Source organism: Aotus nancymaae, unplaced genomic scaffold (genome assembly GCF_030222135.1).
Source record: "Aotus nancymaae isolate 86718 unplaced genomic scaffold, 86718_ANA_hifiasm-v0.15.2.pri h1tg000062l, whole genome shotgun sequence".
In the NCBI taxonomy this organism is placed as follows: Eukaryota; Metazoa; Chordata; class Mammalia; order Primates; family Aotidae; genus Aotus; species Aotus nancymaae.
Genome location: NW_026988476.1, coordinates 183881 through 205298, shown reverse-complemented (window position 1 = coordinate 205298; position 21418 = coordinate 183881). Strand labels below are relative to the sequence as shown.

Sequence of the window (21418 nt, the reverse complement as noted above, 5' to 3'; positions counted from 1 at the left end):
ACCCCCCGGCCCTGGAGTACACTGTCAAAGCTTTAGGTGCTGTCCTTCAGGCTTTTTAATAGTGGCCGGTGCCACCAGACCCTGAAGGCATGGAATCTGTTTCTGTTCACTAAACAGAAGGAAACAAAAACCAATCCAGGGACAAACTAACATCTACTGAAAATTCCAAACCCAAATGCTGTAATTTATCATTGTACAGAGAAACATACTTTTACTTTTATCCAGTTCTTCAAAGAAAAAACATAAATTATATATTTTTTCCTGCTATATTCTTTTTCAAATTTTATCATGGTAAATTTCAAAATATACAATAATAGAAAGATTTAACAAACCCTGAAGGCTATCACCATGATTAAGGAGCTAACATTTTGCCAGTCTTATCTATTCATTTTTGTTTTATTTGTTTTCAGGTATTTTAAAACAAATCCCACGCAACATATTTTGTCATGAGATCCATCAGGAGGGAACAGTTTTTAACTCAACGCCAGGGCAGGTACAGGGAAAGTGCCTGACCCATTGCTCTGGGTGCCTGGTGGCAGCTCCTTATCCAGCACTGAGTCACCAAGTCAAGTTCTCTGGTCAGAGCCAGGATTTCTTGTTTTACTGATGTCAAACAGAATAGAGAATATTAACATGCACTGCACATAGTACGAGTCAGGAGGATTTCCTGAAACTTGGGGCTTTACCTGCATATACACATTCTGGGTTGCAATGTACGGTGAAATACATTTCTTTCTGTAGACTGTGAAAAATACCTTGGCCAGAAAAAGTAAGAGCAAGGAGGGATCATTTCTGAGAAGAAGGAGATGCAGAAGAGAAAAATCAGAAGAAAAGAGGAGGAGAAAGGACGAAGGACTGAAAGCCACTTCCCTTCCTGCCCCCTGAGTTCCTGCTCCAGTGAAGTGACATGTAGCCCCTTCCCCACACTCCCTCCCCAGGATGGACTTGAGGAATCGAGGAACTCTAAGGGGAAGACGTGTTCAACCAGACTTCCAAGGAAGAACTGACAGGGCTGACGACTCAAGGAGAAAGAAGCAGGGGTCAAAAGGAGGCTGGAAAGTCCAGTCTGGGTGGGAAGGAACATGGGAACCCTGGATAGAGGGAGTCAGGTTGAAGGATCACCTGACTTGAAGGGCAGAGTAAACTGTGAGTAAATTTTCGACAGGTTAAATATGAGGTAACGGCAAGATATTAGCAGCGCTCATTCTTCCAGCTGGCAATCACAGATACAAAGGGGAGTCCGGATGAGAAGCAAGCACTGAAGACATGGTGGGGGAAAGTATGAGAACACAGGGAAGGTGGCAGCCAAGCGCAGGGCATCTGCCCCCAGAGCCAGGTCTGTGCTGCCCCTGCTCACCCTTTCTTCTTGTCAAAGACCTGCCCCTGGTGGCTGGGTGTGGTGGCTCACACCGGTAATCCCAGCACTTTGGGAGGCCAAGGCAGGCAGATGGGTCAGCCTGGCCAACATGATGAAACCCCATCTCTACCAAAACACAAAAATTAGCTGGGCATGGTGGCACATGCCTGTAGTCCCAGCTACTCAGGAGGCTGAGGCAAGAGGATCGCTTGATCCTGGGAGGCAGAGGTTGCAGTGAGCTGAGGTCATACCTCTGCACTCCAGCCTGGACCACAGAGCAAGACTGGGGGAAAAAAAAACTGCCTCTGGGGACTGCCTGGGTGGATGAGTGGGCCACATATATACACACACAGGTGCAGTGAACAAGCAGCTACTCTAGGGGGGTACGGCACCAGGAAGGGTTCGTTCTGCACTAGCCCTCCACTGGCCGATACCTTGGATGGAAAGCTCGGCTGACATCGAGGCCTTCCCTGACCCGTTCACCACTAGGCACGTGTACACTCCCATATCATCTTGGTTGACTCCATGGATTTCCAGAACCTGCATCCCATTCTTCTCTGACATAGACACACGGGCACTCGGCTGCAGTGGAACATTCCCCTGTGGATGGCAATGGGGTAACTCAGTCATACAAATCTGCTTACCTTCTGGCTGTGTCCTCCTGCCTCCTGCCAATCCTGGTGGGATGGACTCCAGGGCCTGGGCAGCGGTGCCCTCTGCTCTGGGCTCTGTCAATGAGCTCAGAGAGCCAACTTTGGACAGTTCAGGGACCTGAATTGAGGTCTATGGATGTGGTGTGGTGCTCTGTCCTGCTTAGAGCAGATGCCAGGAAACTGTTTCAAAGGAGCCTGAGTTTGAGGCAGGAAGTGCTGTATTCCTCACTTTAGTTTTTCCTTACCTCCCTATTCCTTTTAGTCTTTTCCTAGGGGAGTTCAAGACAATTAGGAAGCAGGTAAAACGTGTCAACACCCACTTTTACCCAGGGATTCCATCTCTGAAAAACCTATTTACCCTGGCCATGACTACCTGTTCCCCACAGATCCTCACTGCCCTGTTTAACACCCACCCCAACCCCACGCCACTGCTTCCCTGCCCCTCCTACCTCTCCCACTTCTGCTTCACTTCCCCCAGCCCTGAATGGTTTATAAATCTCTTCCACATGGAGCCTCCAACAATATTTTGAGGTAGGTGGTATTATTTCTGTCTCACAGATAAGGGAACCAGGGTTCCAAGAAATCAAATGACTTGTCCAGCTTCACGGGCTTTATAAACCAGGAAGCTGGTTTGACACCTAGTACCCTAACTTCACAGTCCACTCTCTTGAGATTTCCAGGCTTGTCTTGACTCAGAAGTTTTTCACTATTTTGTGAGTGTGAGAACTGTCAAAACACTGTGGTCTGAGTAACAGAGGGAGAGTTGTAATAGGGGCAGGAAGATGTATCACTAAGAAATGTACAAAGAACCCCTGAGAACTGCCTGAAACAGCAGGAACAGAATGGAAAGACTCCTACTAGTTGAAGGGTGCAACCCTGAATTTGCAGGGTCCATAAGGCTGTGATATGGTTTGGTTGTGTCCTCACCCAAATCTCATCTTGAAATGTAGCTCCCATAATTCCCACATGTCATGGGAGGGACCCAGTGGGAGGTAATTGAATCATGGGGCAGGTTTTCACATGCTGTTCTCATGATAGTGAATAAATCTCACGTGATCTGATGGTTTTATAAAGAGGAGTTCCCTTTCACATGCTCTCTTGCCTGCCACCACGTAAGGCATGACTTTGCTCCTCGTTTGCCGTTTGCCGTGATTGTGAGGCCTCCCCAGCCATGTGGAACTGTGAGTCCATTAAACCTCTTTCCTTTACAAATTACCCAGTCTCAGGTATGTCCGCCAGCACCATGAGAACAGACTGATACAGGCTGGATCAGGGTCAGAGCAGACAGAAACCTCACCTTCAGCCAGGTGACCTGTGGTTGGGGCCGGCCAGTAATCTTGCAGGAGAATCGTCCCATCTGTCCTTCTTTGACCACAACTCGGCCCAGCTTGGTAGCAAACTTTGGTGGGCACTCCCCCCAGATGCTAGGACGGGTCTCCACTGCTGGAGCTGAAAATCTATCCCTGTAAAGACATTGGCAGAGAATCTAGTCCCAGACAAGGCAGCAATTGGACCCTCCTCTTTCCACCCCACCCAAAGGCACTAAATTGGGGTCAGAAACCATCAAAGAGTAGCCTTCCCAATTTTATGCCTCAGAAACTTTCTCACGCTCTCTCTGGAAAAATGTGTGGGACCAAGACCGATTTCCTCTACCTCTTGGGCATACAGCTAGACTTCATTTACTAGCCTGCCTTGAATGAGGTATGCCTGAATTCCACCGAGCTCTGGCTGAAAGCTGGGGTTTTGACCAGGAGCCCATGAGCAGAAGAGCGGTTTTCCACTTCCAGGGCCAACTCATAAGAACCTCCTGTGAGGGTCCGCACAGTCTCTCATCCACTCTAGTAGTGAGATGCAGAAGGCCTAGCAGGGGCTCAATGGCCTAGGAGATGAAGCTATAAAATGCAAGAAGCCTGGGCTCCTGGAAGTTAATGTGGAAGGCTCTCCACTTGTTCCAGGATATCTGAATTGAACTTTTCTTGAGTAAGAAACAAACTTTCATTGGGTTGAGCCATTGTGATTTGAGGCTTGTCCATTACAGCAGCTGCTGTTACCCGCCTCTTCTAGGTTTGCTTATTTCAATCTTATGACTACTGCCTTGATTGTTAGAGTCCACTGCAGACTATGGCCACCTCTCCCACCTCCTTAGCATTTAGCAGCTGGGCCAGTCAAAGGGGCCAATCACAGAGACAGCCAGGTCAGGAGGTGCTGCATGAAGGACACATCTCATTGCACTAGGCCCTTTGGTTAATATAACCTAGGAGAGCCAAGAAGACTTCCTCCCCAGACCTATCCTGCTCAAGTCAGCAGGAAAGCAATCCAACCCTTACTCTGTCTTGAACATCCAGGACTTACCCCAAGGTTTTGGAAACAACAGGTTGACCAAGCTGCTTAGCAAAACTTCCTGCAAGAAAAAGGGTTGATGAGTCAGGTCTGAGCCACCAACTTGGAGCAATGAAAGTAAAAACGATTCAACAGCAGGGGTGGGTAGGATAGTAATGGTGATCATTAATCTTGACTGAGAATGGGCTGTGTCATTATGGGTATTATGGTAGGTGTTTACATACATTATCCTGTGAATTTCTTGCAATAATTTTATGAAGTTGATACTACATTATCTTATTTTTTAAACAGATGAGAGAAATAAGATTCAGAGAAGTCATCCACACAAGGTCACAGAGTCAGTAACAGTGCAGAAATTCTCCCAGGTGTGCCAGATTCTAGAACTCTCAACCACCCTGCTGAGTTGTTAGGTGGCATTCTCTACCTTCCATTTTGGGGATTATTTGGGGTGATCCAGGACCTCTCCAGAGCATTTTCTAATTTAAAGGGAGGGAGATGCCCATGCCTATCTCTACCACACCTATTCTTGACTGACACAATCAATGCTCCATTCTTCCACTTAAGGCCTGTCAAATAGCAACAAGCTGAAATGGGGCAGGACAGATCACTGCAGATGAGCTACAGCAGAGCCAGCACCTCCTGCAGAATCTGCAGTCCTGGGGAAGGCACTGCTATGCTGGGCACTGCCAATCCTGGTGAAAGCGCTGCTGTGCTGGGCACTGCCAGTCCTGGTGAAGGTGCTGCTATGCTGGGCACTGCCAATCCTGGTGAAAGCGCTGCTGTGCTGGGCACTGCCAGTCCTGGTGAAGGTGCTACTGTGCTGGGCACTGCCAGTCCTGGTGAAAGCGCTGCTGTGCTGGGCACTGCCAGTCCTGGTGAAGGCACTGCTGTGCTGGGCACTGCCAGTCCTGGTGAAGGTGCTGCTATGCTGGGCACTGCCAGTCCTGGAAAGCGCTGCTGTGCTGGGCACTGCCAGTCCTGGTGAAGGCGCTGCTATGCTGGGCACTGCCAGTCCTGGTGAAAGCGCTGCTGTGCTGGGCACTGCCAATCCTGGTGAAAGCGCTACTGTGCTGGGCACTGCCAGTCCTGGTGAAGGCACTGCTGTGCTGGGCACTGCCAGTCCTGGTGAAAGCGCTGCTGTGCTGGGCACTGCCAGTCCTGGTGAAGGTGCTGCTGTGCTGGGCACTGCCAGTCCTGGTGAAAGCGCTGCTGTGCTGGGCACTGCCAGTCCTGTTGAGGTGGTGCTATGCTGGGCACTGCCAGTCCTGGTGAAGGCACTGCTATGCTGGGCACTGCCAGACCTAGCCAAGATGATGATGCCATAGTAGGTGCTGTCCTACTGGGTGCTGCTGATCCTAGGTGAGCTGCTGCTGTGCTAGGCAGGAAGCCATTAAATAGCAAAGCCAGCAAGGCAGGTGGGGTCAGCTCCTTTCATCCAGCTCCTGCAGCTAGGAGGGACGATTCACAATGTGACCACAAAATAACTCTAAAGTGGTAGGAGTTTTATTTTGAGGGGTGGGGTGGGAGGAAGAGGACATTGTGAGATGATAATCACCCTGAAAGTTTTTCTCCTTTTGCTGCAAGCTGGGGATGTTTATAAAACCCTACCCCAGGCATGTGGAGGGAGGGTAGAGTCATCCTCTGATATCAGCAAAAAGGGTAAAATTCCTTAACTTTGACTCTGATCACATTTATATGACTGTGTAAGAACACAGGAATGAAGGAGAAAAATCATGACTGAGTATTTTCATCAGCCATTCCTGGACCTTAGTGAAAGGGGATTAATAACAAACACTCGCATCATATTTAAGTTATGCTCCATATAATTGGTGATTACTACACAGGCATTTCTGTTTAACATTACTTAGTGAGCTGTGTCTAGTTTTCATTTCATAAAGTGATTGTGTATGTCATTCCATTCTCTATACAAAAGTAAAAGAACTTCTAAACTGATAAAAGGAGAGACTTGTGGCTGGGCATGGTGACTCATGCCTGTAATCCCAGCACTTTGGGACGCTGAGGCAGGAAGATCACAAAATCAGGAGATTGAGACCATCCTGGCCAACGTGGTGAAACCCTGTCTCTACTAAAAATACAAAAAATTAGCTGGGCATGGTGGCGTGTGCCTGTAGTCCCAGCTACTTGGGAGGCTGAGGTAGGAGAATTGTTTGAACCCCAGAGCAGAGGTTGCAGTGAGCCGAGATCACACCACTGCACTCCAGCCTGGTGATGGAGCAAGACTCCTTCTCAAAAGAAAAAAAAAAGGAGAGACTTGTTTTGAAACGACCCAACTGACGGACAAGATGGTGGGCCCTCAGACGCTGCTGGAGGCCACGCCAACTGTCCAGTCCTGGAAATATCTGAGTGAGGGAAAATCAAAGGCTTTAAAGATGCTCTGCTCTTCGACCAGCACCTCCCTTTCTGTGACTCCATTTAAAGGAAACAATGCTAAAGTTAGAAAAGAAAGTTTACAAAGATATTCATTTTGATCTTCTTTGTTACAGCAAAAGTTAGAAGCAATATAAATGCCATGCAGTAGGAAGAAAATAAGTAAAATGTACAATTAGACATCTTGTTCTCCCATTAAATTATGTTTAAGAAACCATCATTCTCGGCAAACTGACACAAGAACACAAAATCAAACACCGCATGTTCTCACTCATAGGCGGGTGTTGAACAATGAGAACACATGGACACAGGGAGGGGAGCACTATACACTGGGGTCTGTTGGGGGGAAATAGGGGAGGGACAGCGATGGGTGGGGAGTTGGGGAGAGATAGCATGGGGAGAAATGCCACATATAGGTGAAGGGGAGGAAGGCAGCAAATCACACTGCCACGTATGCACCTATGCAACAATCTTGCATGTTCTTCACATGTACCCCAAAACCTAAAATGCAATAAAAAAAAAAAAGAATATCTGAAACGTGCAGGTACATGTTAGAATATTATCTCACTCATTCTTCAGCACACTCCAAATGAGCTATGATCCTCTCCATTCCACTGGGCTCCAGCCCAACCACAACCTTGTCAAACCCAGTGGTTGACGCTCTGTCTCCATCTCACTCAGATGCTCAGTAGCATTTGACACAAGGTCCCACTTCCCTTCAAAGCACTTTCTCTTCTAGACTTTCCTGCTTTTACCAGGTTACCTATCTTCTCTCCTCAACCTTTGCATGCTGGGGCACCCTAGGGCTGAGTCCTGGGCCCCTCCTCAGTTCCATCTAATTTCCCCCAGGGGGTCCCACAGCTTTAAATATCATCTACATGCTGAAGACCCCAACCCATATCCCCACTGGAACTTCTTATTCCCTCACCAGAGGTATACAGAACAAATCCCAGCATATTGTAGGTATTTAAATATTTGTTAAATAAATATTGTGCAGAAAGAGCTGCATACAAAATTCTCTATTCAGTGTGATCATAATTAGGTAAAATAAATTACTCAGACAGGAAAACATCCAGAAGAAAATGTACCATGTTATTAATACTGGTTATTTTGGGGGTGGTGGGACACTGAGGATTTTATTCACTGTATTTTCTAAAACCTATAAATACAACAGTAAAGAAGAAACAAAACATGAAAAACATAATCTAGTTGCAAATAAAGGGACAGGGAGGAAGAAAGTAAAATGTGGCATCTGAATAGAGGGTGGGCAGGGCCTCCTAAACACGCTCCATACAGCAGAGTCATCCAGTTTCTGACATCCCACCACAAAGCATCTGTGTGCCATCCATGGCACTGCCCATGCTACTGCATCACTCATTTCATCTGGGAATAAAGGTTTCATAAAAATTAGACTAGATTAAAAAATGTGGTATATCCATACGATGAGGTATTATTCATCTGTAAAAGGAAGGGAGTGCTAATACATGGTACAACGCAGACAGACTTTGAAAAAGTGTGCTAAGTGAAGGAGCCCAGATCCAAAGGCCATGTATTATATGATTCCATTTACGTGAACTGTCCAGGAGAGGAAATCCATAGAGAAAGAAGGTGGTTCATAGTGGCCAGGAGCTGGGGGAAAAGGGGATGGGGAGTTAATGCTCAGTGGGTACGGGGTTTCCATGTGGGGTAATAACAAAGTCCTGGAACGAGATAGCAGTGATGGCTGCACATACTGTGAATGTACTTAACAACAACTGTACACTTGGTTAAAATGGTAAATTTTATGTCACATATGTATATTGTACCACAATAAAAAAATTAGACTGAGCATTTTAAAAAGTCTTGGGAGCTAAACATCTTAATCCAAAAGGCTTAAATTCCTTTGTTTCTTAAAAAATAAAATAAAAGCAAAAACATGGCACCTCCCCAAAGAAGAGTGAAAGAATGCTGGGGAGAGATACTTCTATGTCCGGGTAAGAGGGTATGATAAGAAGTAACACATAAAGCAGTCAGCTAAAAATGGAATTGTTGAATACTTATTTTAATGTGAGTTAACAGAGAGTTCGCATCAAAACAAAAAGAATTTGGGCTAAAATTACTAACAAGGTCTATTTATAGGAAAAATTTGAAGTTGCAAATTGTCAGATAAGGCAAAATTAATTTTGTAAAAGTATGAAAATCTGGCAGAGCAGTAAGGTTATGTAGAAAAATAAGTGGAAAGAGGATTAAAGTAGAAATGTCAAAAATAGAAGAGTGAGTTAAGAGAACTGGTGAGGACAGGAACAAGTTGATGAGAAAAAGGAAAGGCCAAGACACTGACGGTATTTGATCTTAGATTTTTCAAAGGCAAGTAAAAGAGAATGCTGGCAGGTCTTAGAACTGGAAAGTTCAATGGTGGAAAGGATAAGGTAACTTAGCTCTGTTTGTCAGACGATACAGAAAGACTGAATCGAGTCAGAACATAGTGTTCAAAAAGTGAATAATGTGATCAAAATTGAAAGGAGCTGAAATGCTTCTAAAAATGTGCAGAGATATATTTTATCATCCAAACAAGGGCTCGCAATACTGAGAGAGATGCAATTAATAATTATGCCAGGACAACGGGAGAAAGCTAGGACTGTTCCAGGAAAAGTGGGGAGCAGTTACCCTACTTACAGCCAAGTTCAAAGCATTTTTTAAGGATTACTTAAAATAGTGGTTCTCCACTGTATCAGAACAAATACTCACTTTTTATAACACACATTAACTGACACCCCCATGCCATCCTGATCAAAATTCCCTTCTAATCACACATACATACATGTGATAATTTCAAAAAGAAAATAAATGTGAAGTTTTAACTAAAGCATTAAAGTGATATAAAGGGAAAGTGAATTATAATAATACGGATTTTAATATGCAACTGTTCAAGCATGACCATTTCAATATGTAAGTGCTCAGGCACATTAGAAGACAATGAAACAGCAGGTGCTTCCATGACCTCCTAATGCATGTTTAGATTTAAAAGTGAATGATCAAAAATCATACTGTACAAGTAGCACAGCAAAGTCCAAGAGCATAAGTATACAGATGGACACTAGAATACTCAAACAAAAAGATGTATAGATATTGGCCGGGCGCGGTGGCTCATGCCTGTAATCCCAGCACTTTGGGAGGCTGAGGCAGGTGGATCACAAGTTCAGGAGTTCAAGACCAGCCTGACCAACATGGTGAAACCCAGTCTCTACTAAAAATACAGAAAATTAGCTGGGTGTGGTGGTACGTGCCTGTAATTCCAGCTACTCAGGAGGCTGAGAGAGGAGATCGCTTGAACCCAGGAGGTGGAGGTTGCGGTGAGCCATCGCACCACTGTACTCCATCCAGCCTGGGTGACAGAGCAAGACTCTATCTCAAAAAAAAAAAAAAAGATGTATATATAAAAAAGAAAGAAGAAAATCACTTTAAAGGAAGATCACATAGCAAGACAAGGTACAGACCACCGAAGCAGAGATTTTTAAAAAGACTATTAACGCATTGATGTGGTGTTAGAACAATTGTCTGTTTTATGATATGGGGTCAAACAGTAAAAAATTATCACAGTAAAATTATCACAGAAAGGCAAGGTGGAATTTCAAGGTAAAATCCCACCTTACCTTGAAATATACATTCAGTGAATGGTTTGGATGAAGGAACAGTGATAATAACAAGAGAGTATAGAGAAGCCATGTGTTAGGATGAGAACAGCAGTCATCTCCAAAAAAACCATCAATACATAATATTTTTGCAACATAGATTACTGTTCTCCAAAGTTTTAAAAAATGTGAGCAGGCAATAAAAATCAGTAAGATGCCTACGTTTTATGCATCTCCACTAACTTAATACTATTTATTTCTAATATTAAGAATTTTAAGCATCTTCTGATCCACATTTTCAGGGCAATAGTGTAGTAATTACACTATCTATATATATAATTATATAAGGTAATTATATAGATAGAAATGCTATATTTCATTTAGTAGAAAATTTGTACAGAATAAATTTTTCAATAATTTTGTAGCTATAGCTTCATTCCTTTTAATCTTCCCTCTAGATGATGACCATTTCTTCAATTATTGGGCTTGTTTTACAATGTCTTGAAGACTTTTTTCTTTGTATTATTGAAGACTAAGGAACCACCGATTTATATATTTGTGGTGTCTGTTCTGGTAGGACTGTGAGGAACTGGGAGAAGACTCTTGCTGTGAAGCCCATCTCATACCCCTTGTGCTTGCCCCCTAAATCCAGCAACTCTTCCAATCACTGGGAAACCAAGAGGGCCCCCACAAATCTCCTAAGTGTCCCCTAGAGGGTGGTACTGTCTCCGTTTAAAGCCAGTGGCTTAAGAAAACCTCTGGAGAAATGCCTAGAACCAGAACTTCTGGTTAAATATTAAACTTGGTATTGAAGAAAAAAGGAACAAAAAAAGTCAAAACTAAAGGTCACTGAAATTGCGCAATGTGGATCACATTTTTGTAGAAATTATCTTCTTGGAAGCACCCTGCCTTTCTTTTAAGGCTCAGATATTATTCTGGATTTTATTGTACATGTCAGTCTACTTGTTGAAGGTCTGACTAGTGCTTATATATACTAGGAACAGAATCCCTTTCTTAGTAAAGGGAATGAAGTTCCAATGACAGCTACAGAGGCAGTCAACAAATATTTACTGAGCTTTTTCTACAGGCCAGACCATGGCTCAGGCCCTGTGCTAGCTTCCTTACACTGGGGATTCAGTAAGTGATGAAAAGAGACATGTCTTGCCTTTCTGGAGTTTACAGTTCTAGTAGAGAAGAAAAACATTTAAAATACTTATTTACAATTTTTTTTTAAATATTTTTTTGAGATGGAGTCTCACTCTGTCACCCAGGCTGGAGTGCAGTGGTATGATCTCAACTCAATGCAACCTCCCCATGCTGGGCTCAAGTGATTCTCCTGCCTCGGCCTCCTGAGTAGCTGGGATTACAGGCACCCACCACCACACCTGGCTAATTTTTATATTTTTAGTACAGACTGGGTTTCACCATGTTGGTCAGGCTGTTCTCAAACTCTTAACCTCAAGTGATCTGCCCACCTTGGCCTCCCAAAGTACTGGGATTACAGGCGTAAGCCACCACACCCGGCTTTATTTACAATTTAAACACAAATAAGTTCAAGTATAAAGCACTGTGAAGCCAGGCATGGTGGTATGTGCCTGTAGCCACAGCTTCTCAGGAGGCTGAGGCAGGAGGATTGCTTGAGGCTAGGAGTTTGAGCTTTATTGTTCTTTATATCCCAGCACAATGTTAGCACATTCAATAAAATCTGAGGGATGAAGAAGAGGCTAGAACTATGAGCAACTGGAAGAAGCCTAAATACACAAAGGGCCAGGGTGGAGATGGGAGGAGGAGGTGGAGGAATACAAGATGGAAAAAGGAGGAGGCAGCCTCAGTGGTAAAAAATCTAAGTTGGGCCAGCAAGGGCAACCCGTGTATACTTTGGAGGTTAAAAGAGGCAAAGGCAAAGTGGACGGTGAAGATAAAGGAGGGAAGAGTCCAGGCAAAGGAAATTCAGAAGTCATCCTTTAAGAACAGAATGAGACCGAGTAATTTTCCAGCTAACTCTTTCGTATACTAAATGAGTAAGGCCACTTCTGCCAAGGCAGTCTTGACGCACAACTATTCTACAGCAAAGAGCCTGGGGGGGCAAAAAGAATAATTTTCCTCTCTATCACATTTGTATTGTTAACTTTAATAAGACAGAAAAGGACGAAAACTCAAGAGCATTTTAATATCCTGCCTAGATTTTGAAAAATAGGGCATATACCCCCGGAAAATGAAGAGTCATTAGGGAGTTTTAGAGGTTGAAAAGCATTTATAAAGAACATAAATGGGAAATACAATTATAGGCCTTTCAGATGGGTAGAAAAGTTAGATAAAGGAAGACGGTCCAAAATAAATGAGAGAAAAAAAAAAAGAAAAGAAGAAGAAGAAGAACCATGACAAACATCCAGGAGGAACACAATAATTTAAAATTTGGCCAATATCAATAGACACGGCCTTAAAATGTATAATGTCATCAATCCAACCAAAGGTGAAGATGAAAGGAATCTGAGAAATCTGCCCTGAAAAACAGTAGTAGCAACAAAAGATGGCACAGGGGCATTTCCTATGAATTCAAGGTAGCCCAAGAATCCTGGTGTCAGTGACACCACTAGAGCTACATTAGTGGTTGTCGGGGTTACCCTTCTACCCTAAATCTCGTGACATGGGGTCATTCTCCCTTCTGCTGTCACAGAAGGACCCGCTGGCTGGTCCTCTCTCTCTTACATAGAGTCTCAGTCTTCACTGCAGTGGTTTCACGTGGGTGTAGAAAGGGAGAGCTGCGGCACTGAGGGGTGGGTGGCTGGGGGTTGGGGGGAGGTATGCTAGGACCATGTGGGAGGGGAGAGTCAGGAAGATGGCTCCAGCCCAGTCCTTGTTTTCAGCAGCCCTCCAGGTGATTCTGATACACACTCCAGTTAAGAATCACTGTACTAGGTGGAATGTATCACATATGTAATTAAATCCCTCCTTGCTACTCCAACAGTGGTCTGTGGAACCAGCAGCATGGCATCAACTGGAGGCTGGACATGCAGACTCCCAGGCTCTACTCCAGACATATGGAATCAGCATCTGCATTTCAACCAGATTCACCGGGTGATTTCTGTGCACATGCATTTGCACTAACCAATCCTGTAAAGTGGGTGATCCATCTGAGGTCTGGATCTCCTCTGGCACTGCCAGTTTGGCTTTCCCTGGACTCCTGAGCTTATGTCCTTAAAGTTAACCCTTTATTACCTGAAGCAACTCGCTGGTCCTTAAAGTGGACCTTTAAGGGCCTTCTCAGACTGTGACCATCGGGGCTGGGGCACACCCACCATTTGGGCATCACCCCTTACTCCACCTCATGCCCGAGGCTCACTGTGTGGATGTGATGACCCAGGACTATTCACCACCTGTGTTAGTCTGTTCTTGTATTGTTATAAAGAAATAACTGAGGTTGGGTAATTTACATAGAAAAGAGGTTTGTTTGGCTCATGGTTCTGCAGGCTGTTCAAGAAGCATGGCACCAGCATCTGCTTCTGGTGAGGGCCTCAGGAAGCTTACAATCATGGAGGAAGGTGAAGCAGGAGCAGAAATGTCAGATGACAAGACAGGGAGGGAGAGAAGCGAGAGGTCCCAGACTCTTCTGAACAATCAGATCTCGTGTGAACTAACTGAGTGAGAACTCACTCATCACCAAAGGGATGGTATTAAGCCATTCATGAGGGATCCACCCCCATGATCCAATCACCTCTCACCAGGCCCTACCCCCAACCTTGGGAATCACATTTCAACAGGAGACTTGGAGGGAATAAACATCCAAACCATATCAACACCTGTTCATCTATGTGGCTTTCTCTTGTTGCTCTGTGTAAACCTTGTTTATCCTTATTCAGGTGTCAGTTTCTAGAGCTGCACTGTTCAAAACAGTAGCCTTTATCCACTAGTGGCTATTGAGCACTTGACATTACAGCTAGTCTGAAGTGAGGTGTGCTGTAAGTGTAAAAGACATCCCAGATGTTGAATATAAAATATCTCAATAATTTTTATATTGATTATACATTGAAATGGTAATATTTTGGATATAATAGGTTAAATAAAGTATTTTATTAAAATGAATTTTACCTGATATTTTTTAATGTGGCTACTAGCAAACCTAAGATTATACAAACCTGGGCAACATGGTGAAACCCCATCTTTAAAAAAATAAATACATAAGGCTGGGTACAGTGGCTCACACCTGTAATCCCAGCACTTTGGGAGGCTGAGGCAGGTGGATCACAAGGTCAGGAGTTTGAGACCAGCCTGGTCAATGTGGTGAAACCCTGCCTCTACTAGAACTACAAAAACTAGCTGGGCGTGGTGGCACACACTGGTAGTCCCAGCTACTCGGGAGGCTGAGGCAGAAGAATTGCTTGAACTCAGGAGGCAGAAGTTGCAGTGAGCCAAGATCATGCCACTGTACTCCAGCCTGGGTGACAAAGCAAGACTCCATCTCAGAAAAATACATGCACACATACATACATACATACATACATACATACAAATAGATAAATTAGCCCAGTATGGTGGTACATGCCTGTAGTCCCAGGTACCTGGGAGGCTGAGGTGGAAGGATCGCTTGAGGTCAAGGCTGCAATGAGCTGAGATTACACTGCTGCACTCTGGTCTGAGCAACAGAGCGAGACCCTGTCTCCAAAAAAAAAGGAAAGGAAAGAGGAAAAGGGAAAGGGGAAAGGAAAAAGGAAAGGAAGAAAAGGAAAGAAAAGAAAAAGAAAAAGAAAAGAAGAGACTATATATACGGCTCACATTAAATCTCTACAGGACAGGTCTGTGGTCCTCCACTGCAGAAGAAGTTCTCTTCTGCAGGTCTCTTCCTTGCTCTGCACCAAGTCCTATGACCTGCCCACAGGAGGTGGGCAAGTGTCAGAGCTGCTTCCAGGGGCTTCCAGGGGCTCAGACCAAGGCTGATTTCCATCATGTAAGGCCCTGAATAACTGCATGGCCCTCATTAAGGCACTCACTCTCTTGGGGGATCCTGAATGTTTCTTGGGTCTGATAGTGAAATTGAAAGTCAAGTGAGGAATCTTTCTCTCTTACAGATTTCCCTTTTTAGTAAGTAGCTCTAAGGATGCTAATGCCAGTTCAAAAGATGAAGTTACCACTTTCTGGGTGCGATGTGCTACTAGCTGTGCTTACCTTATACCACATTGTGGGGCAGCCATGAACTCTAAGGCACAGAAAAGGAAGTAAGGCTTAGGAAAGTTAATTTCTCCAGAGTTAGGAATTAGTAGAGCTAAAATTCAATCCAAGACCATTTGACTTTCTTTCCATTGCACAACGCTGCCTCCTAAACTTGACCACTGAAGGATTACAAAACGCCACATATGAATTACACTCTGAATTCCTGGACCTCTGCTCACTCCAAGCAAGAAGCATAGCACAGAGTGCTGGAGAGAAGGCAGGTGGGCTACTAGGTTTCCTTTGTAAAGGGTTGAGCTAGCCTGGCACAGTCAACTTATCCACGGCAGAAGGGCCAGGCCTAGGTCTTTGGCGTGGCCTCAAATCACACATTAGCTTAAAACTGGCCTTGCTGCAGAAGCAGAACGTACATAGGGCTCACATGCGTCTAAAGAGCTGCATCCTTTAGGCTGTTCTCTATCTCCTAGGGTTAGAAGACAGAATGCATCTTACATTTTATACCTTGATATTATTTTAATTAACAATATCTTAATTTTAATTTGAGGGTCTGAATCTCCTCATATTAAAACCAAAGGAGAGGAGTGGGGTTGAAAGCCTTAGCTCTCCTCTCTCTACAGCTCTCCGCCTGATTTCCTTTCTCCTGCCTGGAGTACTATGACCTACTAAAAATTTTCCTGCTTGGTCGTGACATCAGATTTCACTATCTGAACAGTGGGGATTGAAGATATTATCTAGGTTTTATATGCCTCCCCTGTATTCCTAACAGACTCCAGTCTTCCCTTAATATGGGTCATAGAAAACAAGCGTTAGCCCAGGCTGCGGAGGCCACCAACGTCAAACCCTTTATCCTGCAGAAAGACAGGTGCAGAGGTTTAGAGTCACACATCTCATTAGCACAAACTCATAACTCGATGCTCTTTCCATTTCCCTGGTTCCAAACAGGAACTCAGAAGAAGTGACAGGTTCTGAGCAGGGGCCACTTTCCATCTGGAATGCCCCAGCCACAGGCACTCAAAGGTCATTAGAGTAAGTGAGTCACTCCGTTAAAGAATTTAAGGAAAGCATCCAAACTATGCACGCTCTGCGAAACAGCCTGTTGGCCCTTCCGTGCTGTGGAGAGACAGGGAAAACAGGGCAAAGGGTGGCCATTGGCCCAGGTGCACCTCGCCCCCTTCTGAAACCTTCCCTGACTACCGTAATCTGCCATCCAGTGTCCTCTGAAGGCCAGGTTGAGAGGACAGTCTTCTGAAAGAGGAGAAATGGTCTGAGCCTTGGTTTATAAACTTCTAGGCTTAGAAACCTAAAATGCAATAAAAAAAAAGAAAGAAAGAAAGAAAGAAAGGTCTGGAAGGGTCAGGGAACCTTGCGTTACTTCTGAGGAGCTGACTAACCCCATGTCCCTCCTGATATCAAGGTTTTAAGTGTGTTCTTACCAGTGGAGTGGCTTCAGCATGGCAGGACATATTAGTAGCAAAAAAAAAAAAAAACCCAAAAAACAGTTTTACTTATGACCCAGTGTTTCTCCAGAAGTTTTAAAGTTAATAGGACTTTAAAGTACCAAGGGGGGAAAAAGACAAAAATATTAGGTTGGTGCAAAAAATGTGTTTTTTGCAATTACTTTTAACTAATATGTTAACACACTGATGTGTTTACTTTCTACATATTTTTCTGAGTTACATAATTTTAATAATGAGCATGTATTACTTCAAAATGATGCTAAAGACGATGTTAATGATGATAAACATCGTTCATTCATTCCTCAAATATTTCAGTATCTATCATGTGCCAGAAAGCTTTCTAGATGTTGGAGATAAGGCAATGAGCAGAGAAAGTCCATGTCCTCCTAAATCTTCCATTTAGTGGTGGGGGATGGAGAAGACATTGCAATGTGAGATGGTGATACATCCTAAGAGAAAAACCTTGAACAAAATGAGAGGATGGAGAGTCATAGGGCTGGGATGTTCGGAAAAGGGCCTCTAAGGAGCGGACATTTGAGCACAGACCTGAAGGATGTGAAGGGCGCGTCACATGAGTGGCTGAGGGAAGGGCTCTTCCTTTACACAAGAAACAGCAAGGGTGAAGGCCCTGTGGTCTTGCTCAAAGAAGGACCAGAGGCGGGTGTGACCACAGTGAGCTGCTTCTACCGTGCAGAGTGGTAGAAGGTAGGTCTGAGAGCCAGGGAGGGGCCAGATTGGGTGAGGCTCTGTAAGACCACCCTAAGGAGTCTGATTTCAGCTGCAGTGTGAGGGGAAGCCATGGGAGGGCTCAAGCAGGAGATAGGTGATACCTAGCTTGACAAACATTGTCTCCTGGATGTCTCCCTTGCTTGTAGGGACCACATCTCTCCCGTTAGATGGGAAGGTCCTGAGTTTAGGGATGGGGTGTGTTTTCTCCTGTCAGTTCCTCCATCGTCCAACAGAGGGCTAAAGCAGGAGCTGCAGGCCTTGGGGAAACCGAGAGCTCAGCTCCCTGCTGGACTCGGGCCTCCTGGGACTCACCTTCTACTGTCAACTCCACTGTCACCTGGCGGGCACCACTGCCATTGGTGGCTTCACAGGTATACTTTCCCCTGTCCTCCTCACAGACAGCACGAATCACAAGGCTGAAAGTCCCCCGGATGCCACAATCCAGCAGGAAGCGGCCCCCGCTGGTAATGGGTTGCCCGTTTCTGTGCCATGTCACCTGGGGCTCTGGGTAACCTCGGACCTTCAAGAAAAAGAAGAAAGGGTAAGAGCCTGTATTTCATGAGTACTCTGTGTCAGGTATTGTTCTGAGCGTTTACATGCATTAACTCATTTAATCCTCTTAACACCCCCATTTCATCCTCATTTTACAGATAAGGAAATCAAGGTACAGAGAGTTTTGGCAATTTTCCAAGGTCTTGAAGGTGGAAAGTGGCAAAGTCAGGCATCCTGGCTCCAGAGCCCACTACACAAATGACTCTCAAGCCCGGCTGCATTTTAGAATCATCCAGGGGAGCTTTAAAAAAAGCACTAGTGCCCAGGCCCCCCCCAGACCAGTTAGATCAGAATCCCAGGGGGCGAGGACAGAGTATGGGGATTCTAGACCAATACTTCTCCCTCTAACATGCTAATAAATCACTTGGTGGTCCTGTCAAAATGCATACTCTGCTTCTACAGATCTGGGCTGGGGCCTGAGATTCTGTAGTTGGGACAAGCTCACAGATGCTACTGATGCTGCTGGTCCCTGGAACTCACATTGAGTAGCAAGGTTCAGGACCTGCACTGTGCAGCACGGTAGCTACTGGCCACAGGCAGCGATGGAGCACTTGAAATGTGGCCAGTGGGAATGAGTGGCACTGTAAGTGTGCGTTACACACTGGGTTTTGAAGACAATACAAAAAAGGGCAAAATATCTCAATAATTAAGAATATTGATTAGATGTTAAAAAGCAGTATTTTTGATATGTTGAATTAAATGTATCAAGATTAATTTCACTTGTTTCTACTTTTTAATGTGCCTACTGGTAAAGTTACTACACACAGGCCTTGTGATATTCCTGTGGGGTAGCGCTGCTCTAGACCACTCGCCTTTCTCTAACCAGAGTTAGCAGCTGACATTTGCTTAGTGCTAAGTGTTCAGCACTTCTCCAAGTCCTTGGCTCATCTGAGTTTCTTTTTCTGTTCCTTTGTTTTTGAGATGGAGTCTTGCTCTGTTCCGCAGACTGGAGTGCAGTGGTGCAATCATCTGAGATTCATAGCAACTCATTCAGGGAGAAGATATCTCTCAAAAGAAGGGAAAATGCAGAGATAAATTCAAAGAAAAGAATTCTCGAGTTTTAGAGGAAGGAAGTTCCCCAAAGGCCTTCAAACACTTGAAACTCAGTAGGCTCTTCAGAACTAACTCATCTTTGGAGGAGTAGGGTTCAGAGTAGATCACTAATGCACAGTCGAGGACCCAGAATTGGAGGTTTTAGCACTGGAAAATAGAAGGCATCATAGGAGCGTCCTCAGAACAAAGTTGTTTGCATTACAAAACAGTGGTAGTAATAGTTTTTATCCATGTATCTGCTGCAGGAAAAGAGAGTGTGAATATGGATGAAGCAAAACCAAAATTCACTGAATGACCCCCATATTGCATTTACAAAGAAAGCCTTCACTGATTTGTAGCAATAATCCTCCTCACACCCCTCTGCAAGGTCACAGAGTGATGCTGTATTGGTGCATGTGCACACATGCCTGGGCTCCAAATACAGTCTCTTCCCTAAGCATACTAAGGGAGGAAAGAGCTATGCTAAAAAGCATCAGTCGTTGTCTTTGGACTGTGTTCAGTTTCCTTCCCAGGTGTTCAGCCCCTAGCCCATCCTTAGACCAGGATGCAGATTTCTTCCTAAGGAAGGAAGCCGTGAATAACAGGGAAAACTCCCAAAGTGAACAGTCCCTCTTTGATAATTCCATATAGTCACTCCCTCAGTTCCAGTTTGTGAATCTCACAAGACTGCCTTTCTTTCCCCACTAATTTGTGGTCAAGCTTCAATGAAAAAGAAACAACAAAACTCCAAATCAATATTGTCCATTGTATTTACAATTTCCAGAAACAAACAAACAAAAAAATCCCTTTCCTATCAAAATCTAAACTGTACCTATGACAGAGACTGTGTACTTTGGAGGAAATGCTGAGACTCTGGAGTGGAGCCCCCAGAAGACATGTGAACAATGCATGAAGCCACTGTAGCCTCACCAAAACAAGTATTCTAGACCTGAGGCTGACAAAAATACTTGTCAGAGATGGAAGGAGACTGCATCCATCGGGATACACAGAGTCTCACAGCCACTGTCACATAAAATGGCGTGTTAATTGCTGTTGTCTCTGGGTGGCTAGGATTATGGGTCTCCTCCTTTTTTCTTTTTAGTTAACTATTAGTTTCTAAGAATTCTGCAATAGTACACCTGGTCTTTGCAAAACAGAAAAAAAAAATTTTTACTTAAAAAATGCATTCTTTTATATTACTGTGCTATATAATCAATGTATATAGCATATTCATTAATTTGTTGAGGCCTTCAAGGAATTTAAATCTAGCAGTGGAAATAAAAGAGCTATGCACATAAATGTTATGCATGTCTAAAGGTGAGAGAGGTCATGCACCCACATAAAATCATACCATCTTGTGGTCCTAAAGGCAGAAACGTTCATGGGAACATCAGAGAAAAATTACACTGTTAAAAGCATTCTTCTCATGTGAAACCCTTTCCTACAGAAGGAAGCCCCTCAGGACTCTGCTCATATAGTGAATCTGCAAACCCTCATTGTCTTCTCCTGCACTCAGGGCTGGCCTACCCATCACAAGATGATCACGCAGCCTCCTATCAGCTTCAGAGAAAGGGAGTGCCAAGCACTGCAACTGGGAGGAGGTAAATCATTAACTGTGCCAAGACATCCTGGCATTCCTTTAGCAAGCACACTGGCCCCCTGCAGCAGGGCCAGCTCAGGTGGCCCACTGGGCTCTGTGGCATTAATGATTAACTGGGGACATTGCAAACGTTCCAGACCTCAGGGGCACAATCCCTCTATCTCGGTTTCTTTTCCTCTCACTTTCTACACATACCTCAAGCTTACCTCTGAAATGCCCTCTTAAAATAAATATTTAGGGATTTGAAAATATGCTGAAATTGGCATCACTTAAGAAAGCTGCAGTTCACTATGATACTTTTATAGCACATTGGACCTGAAGCAAAGGCAGGAATTTATGTGACCTTGTTCAGTTCCAAGGTCTGAATGATTTGCAACTTTAATACTTGCCCTCCCAATATGGAAAATCAATCCATTTTTACTGTCTGCCGCTACCCTGGGCTTCTGGGTGGTGAAGGAATAAGCCTGGGTTCACATCCTGGGATGCATGACAACAGCCCTGCCCTCTCGGGCTGCATTATCTGCTGTCATCAC

General features: G+C 44.5%; 1 protein-coding gene across 3 annotated transcripts in view; it reads right to left on the bottom strand.

Moving 5' to 3' along the window:
• MYLK (myosin light chain kinase) overlaps positions 1–21418 on the bottom strand; it is a 200250-nt gene that overhangs the window by 132786 nt on the left and 46046 nt on the right. For all 3 annotated transcript variants that reach the window (XM_021673967.2, XM_012476200.3, XM_064365754.1), the window contains exons 3-6: positions 18014–18221; positions 4363–4411; positions 3308–3473; positions 1792–1957 (exon numbers count right to left, since the gene is read on the bottom strand). In XM_021673967.2, coding sequence (XP_021529642.2) covers positions 1792–1957; positions 3308–3473; positions 4363–4411; positions 18014–18221 — 589 coding nt within the window. The remainder of the gene's footprint in view (positions 1–1791; positions 1958–3307; positions 3474–4362; positions 4412–18013; positions 18222–21418) is intronic.